The 11151-nt window shown below is 39.6% G+C and overlaps 1 protein-coding gene across 2 annotated transcripts in view; it reads left to right on the plus strand.

The window, feature by feature from the left end:
• LOC309568691 (dual specificity protein phosphatase 8-like) overlaps nucleotides 1-10811 on the plus strand; it is a 28272-nt gene extending 17461 nt beyond the window's left edge. For both annotated transcript variants that reach the window (XM_082274431.1, XM_082274432.1), the window contains exons 3-7: nucleotides 2001-2130; nucleotides 5878-6044; nucleotides 7830-7989; nucleotides 8640-8763; nucleotides 10009-10811. In XM_082274431.1, the coding sequence (XP_082130557.1) occupies nucleotides 2001-2130; nucleotides 5878-6044; nucleotides 7830-7989; nucleotides 8640-8763; nucleotides 10009-10795 (1368 nt within the window). In that variant the 3' untranslated portion in view covers nucleotides 10796-10811. The remainder of the gene's footprint in view (nucleotides 1-2000; nucleotides 2131-5877; nucleotides 6045-7829; nucleotides 7990-8639; nucleotides 8764-10008) is intronic.
• The last annotated feature ends 340 nt before the right edge of the window (nucleotides 10812-11151 follow it).

Here is an 11151-nt window from a genome sequence, read left to right on the forward strand (position 1 = left end):
GGCAGGTGCACTGCTAGCTTAAAGAGGAAGTAAACCCTCCTCAGGAAGTTGTACCTATAGGTAAGCCTATGATAAGGCTTACCTATAGGTACTGTAAATATCTCCTAAACATGTACGGTTTAGGAGATATTTACCTTTAATGCGGCCAGTGACGTCACTGGCGCATGCGCTCTGAAGGAACGGCTGATCGTGCCGTTCCTTCAGAGCCCCGTGCCGTGACCGTCGGCTCCCGCGCGCGTGCGCAGGAGTGACGTCACCGCGGCTCCGGCCAATCAGATGGCCGGATGCCGCGATCCCGGAAGACGGGCGACTGAACATGTCGCTCGTCATACAGGTAAGAGAGCGGCACGGCGGGGGCTCGTTCTAAGGTAAGTATTTCATAATGAGCTAGTATGCGATGCATACTAGCTCATTATGTCTTTCTCTTGCAGGTTGCAAAAGAAAAAAAAAAACTTTTATCGAGTTTACAACCTCTTTAAGTAATCTTTCCCTCATTAGATTTTCTTCATGCCCCTGAGGGAGCATGGTCTCTAGGTCCACACCCCCAAGATGGAACATTGTCCCATACTCGTGTAACTCATGGTTATTTCTGATCAAATTCCACAGAACATTAATTGCTGTGTCCTCTCTACCCAAAAATGATAAACCCTATTTGAGGACACTTCACCAGTTGGTTAACAGAAGCCCTGCTTGCAAAACTATATCAGGGTTGGAGCAATAAAGTTATAAGGCTTTTAGTCCCACAAAAAAAGTTACCATTTACAGTTCTCCAAGTAAACAGTACATTTTGATAACTGCCTTCTTTTAAATGACTATGAATCATCTATCCTTAATATAGGCTAAGGCTAGCTAATTTAAAAATTGTTGTGGATTAAACACAGGGAACAAGATGACTTGAGTTCTGTTTAGGATCATGATCACTTTTCTATTTGTGGTATAAAATTGAATCGGTTTTTGTCCACCCAGGGCAATGCAACAGGCTCACATTAAAGCAGACCTTGCAGTAAAAAATAAGTCCCAATTTTCTTAAACTGTTTTTTTTTTTTTTTCTGTCTTAAAAATACGCTTGCCTTACCCCCGGCTTCCACCTGTGAGGTTTAGGTGATGTTCCAGGGCTTACGATGAGATCTCAGGGAATGCAGAGTATCCAAAACATCACAAGTAGGCTGTGTGCTGGAAGTGTATTCTTGCTGTATTTGAGATGTTCTGCATTCTAAGGGATCTTGCTGGAAGGATCACGATTTCACACTGTGCAGTACAGATGCTGAGGATGAGTGTGTATGTATAAATGTTTTCATTACCCTTTTTTCCATACATTTATTTTTTTTAAATTGTTTTATTACTTTAAAGTTACTATCAATGGAGGAGGAAGATGCCATGGTTCTTTTACTGTACCTGCTTAACTTGATCTTTCCCAGCAGAATACATTTTCCTGTGTATACTACAAGTCACTGGAGTCTAATCTTTCACAGGGCTATGGAATCCCTTTGTGACAGTACGGATTGTCCCAGTGCTGTACCAAGTGTTTGTGTGGGCTCCTGGTGCTAAAGAGTGCAGCAAGGGGAGCAAAGTAAGGGTTAAGCTGGCCAAACATGGCTTGAATTGCAGCTAAAATCTGAATCGGCCACAAATTAGGCCTTGGTTTGCCTTGTCAGCACCATTTGGCTCAAAAAAAACTTGATTAAAAAATAGAAGGAACTGGGCCTAAAATTGTCAGTTAACCCCTTACCGACCGCCGCTGCAGATATACTGCGGCAGGCTGGCTCGGCTGCGTGAACCGCCGTATTTGCGTGTGCCCGCCTCTTTGGGAAGCCGATCCACTGGACCGGCGGCCGTGGATTGCCGCTGGGCACCTGCGATCGCTCCTTGCAGAGAAAGAACGATGATCTGCTGTTGCTTTTATGTTCTGCCTGCTATTTTTCAAAGTTATAACACTTGTTTGTTAGTATCTACATAGGTTTTTTTTTTGTTTCAACTTTCTTTTTGGTTCATCTAAACAGATTGACCCTTCTTTTGAGAAGCAAGTTGTGGTATATGATCAAGGCAGTCAAGAGCTATCTGCTGGACATTTTGTCTCATTGGTTGTAGGGAAACTGGAGAAAAAATACAGCTCGGTTTCTCTTCTAGAAGGTAAGAAGTTTCTAAAGCCGTCTTTTTTAATTACAGTAATAAAATGCTAGTGATGGAGATATAAGATAAAGTCTATTACAATGTCCTTTTTTTTTTAAATCCAAAATGACTTGTAAGACATGCTATGGATGGTCAATATATACTAGGGCACAGCTCTCCTCTGGAGTGAAGCCGACTCTGGATATAGCTTAAAAAGGAAGACAGCAGAGCGCCTCTAAGTGTAATATTTTAATGTACATAAATGGAGCAACCTGCCAAATAAAAACTCACATGGGGTACAAAAATATAGGCTCATCTAAGAGTGACAATCCAGCAGTGGGGAGATCCGTGCATCCAGTCCAGAAGGTTTAAAGCCGCGGTGTAGCGTGTACTCGCCAGCGAGGATGGAGTAATTCCTTGTGAGAGAGAAAGGAGTCTTGGGGCAAGTAGAGATATATAATCTATAATTATAACAGATTATGTATACACTACTGACTGGTACCTTGATCTGTTATGAAGCAATAGCTGCTGCTTTCTCCATGGAGAGCTTTCCGTATCAGAACACTGAGATTACACCAGGTGGTTATAACGCGCCTGACCCTCCCAATCAGAGTGGAAAAGACATGGAGAAAGCGGCAGCTATTGCTTCATAACAGATCAAGGTACCGGTCAGAAGTATATACATAATCTGTTTATAATTCTAGATTATAAATCTTTGCTTGCCCCAAGACTCCTTTCTCTCTCGCCAGGAATTACTTCATCCTCGCTGGCGAGTACACGCTACATCAAGGCTTTAAACCTTCTGGACTGGACACATAGATCTCCCTGCTGCTGGATTGTCCTCCTTAGATGAGCCTTTATTTATGTACCCCATGTGAGTTTCTATTTGACTGATTGCTCCATTTATGTACCATAAAATATTACGCTCACCTGTGTTCGTTCTTCCTTCTTCTTTTTTTTTTTTTTTTTTTTTTTTTTTTATCATAGTGAGAGTACATAAAAAGTATCCTTTGCAGGCTGTATTTAGGTCATTTTTGGGCTTGATCTGCCTCCAAAGCTTCAAAAAGTTAGCATTACTGTGGTGTAAACCCTACCAGACTTGAGTACTGTAACATGGAGGCAGGGGGAAAGTGTGTAAAACTAGCATACAGGAATTTATGGGCAATCTTGACAGTGGTGTGCACAGAAGGTACATACAGTCTGCTATGGGGTCTACTAGGCACCAATTCTGTTATTTTGCTTAGTATATGCAAAGCACAGGTTAACTTTAGAGTGTCCGCTCTCTTTGACATGTTTAGTTATTGTGTGTGTATGTATATAGATGGGCTGAGTGACCCACCAGCCTGTGAGATCTCTGCGCTGGTGTTCTCAGCCTTTCCTACATTCAACAGCTGCAAGAAGGGTGGTCATTCTCTCCTTTTGTGGAATTACACCATATTGTTCAACACAGAGAATGCAGAGTCAGCAACCAAAATACACAGGAGCAATCAGATTCTAGTGGTTAATGCTACCCACTGGTATCCACCCAAAAATATAACTTTTAAATGGCTAAACCATCTTAAGTTTCTCTTATTCTGGATAATAACTTTTAGGTGCTGAACAAAAGCTTAGCCAAAAGTGTAGCCATTGTGAATTCACAAAATTTGGCATTTTGTAGCGCTTGCAATTTAATTAAAAAATTTTGAAACCCCAAGCACTTTATAAGTAATTTTCTTTTCTTAGATTTTGCTTTCTGTAATGCAAATACACTATCATTTTCATGTTACTGCCTAATAACTTTCATGACAATATTAGGCAATATTTAAATGCAGTTACATAAAGGTTTATGAATGTACCATTCCAATTGAAGCACTGGAAGAATTGGATAAGTATTACATTACAATGCATTTTTTTTTTTTTTTGAATGGTGGTGATACAATGAGTAGAATGACCTAAGTTACATTAAGAAAATGGTCTCTTATTGATTTTTTCTTTTTCCATTCATCTTAAAATTGGTCGACTGACGAATTAATCTATTTCTGAGTTATATCATGTTCTAAAAAGCTCAGCAACTATGTGGTTACTGGATTTCAATGTATGATGCATGATCCTATGTCTGTGGCTTAGGTCATTGCCCTAGAGAAAAACCACAGTGAGGCTGCTGAATGGGAATGGTGTTGAGGAAGTAATAGGATGATTTCAGCATGAATCATCTCTAATATTAATAAAATCATCACCTGTGTATGAGCATAGGATTTTTTTTTTTTTTGGGTCACTGAAGCCAGTTTTTTTGTTACCAGGCATTCAATCTTGTATGACTGGTAAAATAAAAATGGCCTAAAATAATGGTTTAGCATGTAAAAAAACAGAACAGTCTTAACCGTTTATGTGAGTTAAAGAAGTTTGGTGGAAGTTTTATGGATGACACTATTTTACAACTTGTATCAGACTTCCCTTTAACTAAAAGAAATGAGGTGCATTGCAGGTAGCTTTTCTCCGATTGAAATGTCTGACTACGTGCAAGTTGATTTGCTTTTTTCTTGGCAATTTGATATTATAAAGGACAGATAAAAAAAATTCCACTTTTGGTAATCGTATTTAGGATTCATTTTCTCTTCTTTTGTATAAAACAAGGTTTTCTTTTGAAATGAATCAGTTTTTTTCTCTTGCCATTGAACAATACACACAAAGGGGGGATCTTTTTAAGAACTGGAGAAAATGAAATGGCCCATATTGACAAGTTGAAATGCTGTTTTTTATTTTCTCAGATAAGGGCACATGCACACAGGTGTGGTGCGTTAGCACATGCAGGTTAATGAACATTATGCCACCTGTTAACCAGGGCCGTCTTTATGTTTGGCCCCTGGGCAAATATTTTCTTGGGCCCTCCCAAAACCCACTAGTTGCAGCCAGTGCAGGCTCAAGGGACAGCTGCTTTGGGCCCCACAACAATGACTGGACCCAGGGCAGCTGCCCCTTTTGCCCTTTGTTAAAGACTGCCCTGCTGTTAACATGCGTTGGGTTATGGCAGCCTGTTCATTTAAATGTGCAGTCTAATTCACCAAGAAGATGCATATATAATTTCTGTAAAAACAGTGCATGTCCATCAGCAAGGTGCTATTCAGCGTGACTAGCACCGTATTATAACAATTGTAACCCGTGCAATAGTGGGAAATGGGCCCTGAGTAGTCGCTATGGGTAGCAGAGGGGCAATAAAATGTTTACACCAACTCTTGCAATCTCTCTCAGCAGTACATCAGCTTGGCTGAAATTTTGCATCATAAATTAGGAACTGTCTCTAGGCTTTTGAATGTCCTTGGAAATCAAAATATTTCCTCCTCCAAATTCATCTTGTCCCAAGCAAACTATATATTTCTATTGCAGCCACCCTTCTTTTTAAATGGCATATGCATATTTCTCAACCTCCCCTGAACCAAACTGGGTAACTTTTCAAAAATACCTTTTTTTATAGACCAATTGATGTAAATCTGGAATAATAATAATTTTAAAATGGGAAGTTGTATAAAATTACAAAATCCTGAAAACAATCACTTTCTATTTGCAGTGGCAGTAGTTAATATGCAAACTGGCAACAATCTAGTAACATCCGCATATATTACAACCTAAAACCAACAAATTGATTTCTAGCACTGATGGGGAGATGGTGTAGTTGATGGCTATTAACACAGACAATGCTTTAAGACCGCTCTTTCCAAAAGAGGCTTTGAGAAATGGACCCCTGTTGTAATTTTTTTTAACCTATACATTTACCTCTGCTTTGTTCCACAGGAGGGTTTGCAAGCTTCTCTTCACAGTTCCCGAATTTGTGTGAAGGGCGAACCTCTAACATTTTGCACACCAGCATATCACAGCCCTGCCTCTCCACCTCAACAGTCTCTGTTACCCGTATCCTGCCACACCTTTACCTTGGTTCCCAGAATGATGTCATGGATCAGGTATGAACAATAAACATAATACACAGATCGTTACAGGAAGCTTCCTCTAATCTACATGGTTGTTAACCTTTAACCATGACTGTACAAGTTGAAAAGGATAGCTGGAATCTCGTTGGTTGCCAAAAGTAACAGACCCTTTTCTTTTTGGACACTTTCTAAGCCTCTTATTCCTTGCTATTGCCAAGGTCTCATTCAGGAATCTTCAAAATACAAGGGCAAAGTTGGGGGGAAAAAAACCTAAGCAAAATGCACATAATTTTCACGTTCGCCCAGCGTTCCTGATGAACCGGAAATAACTTTCTCTGTAGGTGGCCCTCTCGCCTTACTACCTTACTATATGTTGCTATACTATATGGGGCTATACAGTTGATTTTATAGTGTTCACATGTCTTGACTTTTGCTTGAATCAACCAGCTGATAGGGTTTGAGAAACCAGCTACTTTGACAACATAGTTTAATGTCACAGTAGTAATATGTACATGACTGTAACTAATAGCCACCAATCAGATTTAAGTTTACTGTAAACGCTCTATTCAGTGCAATAAAAAAACATTTCTGTATTTCGGAAATATCCTGAACCTTTGACTAATCTTGCGTGCCTTTGTATTGTATTTTGTATGTTACCATGGCACCACTTGGATTTTTTTTTTAGCGTTGTAGGCAAAGCTATATTTCAGGATGCTTTTTAGGTAGGTGAGAGAGAAGGAGAAATAGTAAAGTTTTGGATCCTTTCTGCTTACCAGAAGGATTGCCAGGTAAATCTATATTCTCTGCCTACCAGAGGGCAGGATCTGCTAGTGAGGTCTGCTCATTGTGCTCAGGTGCAGCTCAGTTTGTCTGAAGTGTTTCACACTGGTCCAATAGGGAGGCATATTGGACAGTGGGACCTGACAAATGAGTGCACAGGCATTTAGTACAGCCCTGGTAAATGACAGAGGAAAGTGTCTTGGTGCATGCTGGAATACTGTATAAATGGCAAGCGCACATGTGCTCTGGATCTTTAAGCTGGAGAGCAGAGTCCCGGACGGCAGGAGCGGCTGCCTCCTTTTCTGTAGAAGTTGCCATGCGGCCTTAGGTGGTCAAACTGAGGGCCTAAAGAGCTATAGAGGAAATAAACCCTGGAGGTCCTGTAGAACTGACTAGAAGGGAGACACTGGATCTGATTCTGCATATAGTGAGTACAGATCTGAGTCAAGGGGCCTGACCCGAAGGGGGCCATCCCTGCAGCTAGAAGAGTCAGTGGTTGGGTGTCGGTAAAGGGGATGCTAGAGAGTATCCTGAAGAAAATGTAGTTTATCAAGTCTGTTTTTGGAGAAAGAGCAAGGAGACTTAACCCTTTCCCTACACATGGCAGTATGGCCAAAGCAGTGTGACTGCTTCCACAGGTAACCTAGTGAGGCCAAGTGAGATTTGTCCTTATCAACTGTAAACAGTTCCAGTTAGAGTATCCCACTATTCTCTTCTCCCGTCCAAGTTCCACAATAAATACCAAAACCGACACCCCTGGGCTGTTTGATTAACAAGCCATTGGGAGTAAGGATGAATGGTGTGAACGGTACCTTAAGTGACTGTCTGCAGGTAATCAGAGGAGGCCCAACAGTCATCACACAGCAAGCCCTGTGGGGACAGTGCTACATCAGTATCAGTATTTTTTTTTTTTTTTTTTTATGAAGTAGTATTAAGCATTTCTGCATGAATAGAGCATTACTGATATTCTTTTAAGATATGCTAATGTCTTCATAATTTATTTTGCTACTTAAATATAATTATATAATGTTTTTATAGGAGGTGATAAATCAGAATGGTATTACTCATGTTCTGAATGTCAGCTACAGCTGTCCAAAGCCAGCCTTCATCTCCGATAACCACTTTCTTCGAATCCCCATCAATGACAGTTACTGTGAGAAGATCCTGCCCTGGCTGAGTGCAGCTGTTGAGTTCATAGGTACAATATTTTTTATTCTTAGTAGTAATATATTTATTATTATATCCTGCTTTGAAATATTTAAATGACTTTGTTCAGGTTACATCTGTCCCTGAAAGTTTCCTCACATTGGGAGAGAGATTCCCCACCCTCCGTTTTTATAAGCGTCTCAAAAAAACATTTCAATAATTTTGAAATCCTCTTTAGCCAAATGGCTAAATACCTAGTCTTTACCTGCCAAGATTTCTAGACAAATATACAAATTCGAAATATGCAAATCTTTACTTCTTCCCTTTCAGTAGAGTATCTGCCTGTACCACGGCCCCAGGAAAAGTTTTTAGGCTTCTCCCCCCATTCTTTCTTTGTTTCCCTTTAGTCCTCTACTATTTGATCTATCTATTATTATTATTATTATTATTATTATTATTATTATTATTATTATTATTATTAATAAAATATATATATATATATATATATATATATATATATATATATATATATATATATATATATATATATATATATATATATATATATATATATACTTTCCATTGCTGCCGAAGACATGCCACAGCATATTGCCAGTGTTTGTAGCCAGTTGGGGTTGTATTATATACTGATATAAAACCATGATGGAAGCTGTACCTTACTAGGTCTTTGTGTGTTTACAGGAAAAGTGGAGCTGATTAATGGCAGAGTATTAGTCCATTGCCTTGCTGGTATCTCACGCTCTGCAGCAGTAGCGATTGCTTATATCATGAGGTCAATGGGGCTTTCTCTTGACGATGCCTACAGGTAAGGAGCAACAATATATCATATGCAGTCACCATCTTTATTGCAGAAGTTTTGAGGGACACCAGTTTTTCATTCTTTTTAACATGGATAATTAGAGTTAATGTAAAACTTGGGTGACCTTTTTTAAAATGTTATAGTTTCTCATTGGAGTTTTTAAAAAGTTGTCAGATGACCAAGGTGGAGATGAAATACATTTCCCCATAGAGCAATATGCAGTTCTTACACATAGATAATTTCGTAACTGAATGACTATTCAGATTTCTCCTGGATGTTTTAGTGTGTTTGTTTTAAGGCAGCAAATTACAACATATGCCATGTGCGTTTGGCGCTTTAGTAGTTTTGGGTGTTTTTACAGCCATCGTAACAGTGTAAAATACAAAATGAATGGCACTGCAACACAATGTACTGTGGTGTACGTTGCAGTAACGTGCTAAAACGTGGATTGCCTTAAGGCAATGCATGAATCCATGCTATAAAGTTTTGGTATCTGTTGATTTTCTAGTAATCTTACTATAGCCAAGCAGCAGCAATGAGCGGGAGTCCATGGGTTTTTAGGGCCCTCGTGGAAGAAATGTTTTCCCCATGTATTTGCTTTGCATACAACAAGATTATAAGTTAGTTGAACAAGCATTATTAGCTTGCTGTTTTTATTCATTGTTTTAACATCCAGTTTAGAATATCAGTCAAAAAAACATGGAAATCCAATGTTACAAGAAGTATGGCCAATGTTTTCTGGCAATACTTCTCTTGAAGGTTGCAGGAGTGCACTTGTGCTCTAGTGTGACCCAGAATTAGTCAAAATTGGGCTAAAGCCTGCTTTTAGCTGACATCACAGAGCTGCTCTAGAAGGATCCCAACTGTATGGTTGGAAACCACCCAGATGTCTGGTTGGCAGCTGGTTAAGCCTCGTAGGATGTGGCACTGCAGTGAGAGCTGAAGGGGCACAGCAAAGAGCAGTGACTGACAGTCATCCCAGTAATGTGATTGCTTAATTCTCATGATAAGAGCAAGCTGGGGACAGTTGCAGCATCACACCGATACTGCAGCATGGAGGGGAGTATGGAGGGTTTTTTCTACAAGTCCACACCTCTCCAGAAATTGAACAGTTACATGCGTTTGTCTTACAAAAATGTTATTTTAACTACAGGTAAAGGTACTCTTATGTCCTTGAAGGGTGTTTGATGCATGATTTGCTCACCAATTGTTATCTTTTTAACTACAGGTATTCACTTCTTGTCTTAACAGGTTTGTCAAAGAAAAAAGGCCCACTATTTCTCCAAATTTTAACTTTTTGGGACAACTTCTTGAATATGAGATGAGTCTTGCCAACTCTCAACAATCACACCTCCCTAGTCCGGTTCAGTTAGAAAGCCCCACAGATAGAGCATGCTCTGATCAGCCTTCAAATTGTAAGCCAATAAACAAGGAGCAGAGTTGCCAAAATTATCATGTCATCTCTACATCACAGGAAATAGAGGTGGCCATCGATGCTACTAAACTGGACGATAACTTGGCAAAAGAGGAGTCTGAAACCACTTTGACTGGCAGGTTTACATCCATGGGGATCTCCTCATACCAGCGGCATGAAATCAGTAGCTTAAAGCGCTCTTTCTCCCTGGACATTAAATCTGTATATACTTCCTTCTCCTCGACCGAAGCAAACAAAAATTTGTATCAGCCTTCCAGGTCACAGCTTGTTCCCACAAAACCCATCTCCTCTAAACCAGTAGGACTGTGGGATCGTTTCCTTGGTTTTGGACTTAATTTCCTTTACTTCTATTCTGAAGAAGAAGCCGCAGCAGCACAAGAAAACCAAACGCTAGGTCACAAGATAAGACCAAGGGGGAACTGTGAACAACAGGATGTTCCAGAAAACTTAAAAAAGAGGAGAGCAAACACAAAAACCCTTGATGAAGGACCTTCTCGTCCATTTACTCTCAATATTCCCAGCTGTAAAAGCCAAACGTTCTTGAAGGAAAAGACTTTGGAGGTTGGCTCACAAGTAAGGACAATCTCTCCAGTTCCTCTGTGAGGAACTCCCCACTTTTTTTGAAAATGACATTTGGGATCTAACAAATGAACAGAACATTGTAGGTCTTGCTGTTTTTTTTTTTTTTGCCCAGATTCTTTCTTTACCGCATGTTCAAGACCCATGACAGAACTAAATAGCATGCTAAGAAATTTAATGTATTTTCAAATGTTTCTTCATATTGAATGAGCAAAACATTTTTTTTTTTTGGGCTACAAACAGGACTTTGGTTTAGGTGATTGTGGTATTGCCAAAACTGGAGATCTGGCCCCATTTTTATTTTTTGTTTTTATTTTTTTTTTATTTTATTTTTATAGCCTTAGGCTTTTGAAGGCTTTGGCTAAATGCTTTTGTGTGCA

Source organism: Pelophylax lessonae (assembly GCF_965119305.1).
Source record: "Pelophylax lessonae genome assembly, chromosome: 12".
Classification (NCBI taxonomy): Eukaryota; Metazoa; Chordata; class Amphibia; order Anura; family Ranidae; genus Pelophylax; species Pelophylax lessonae.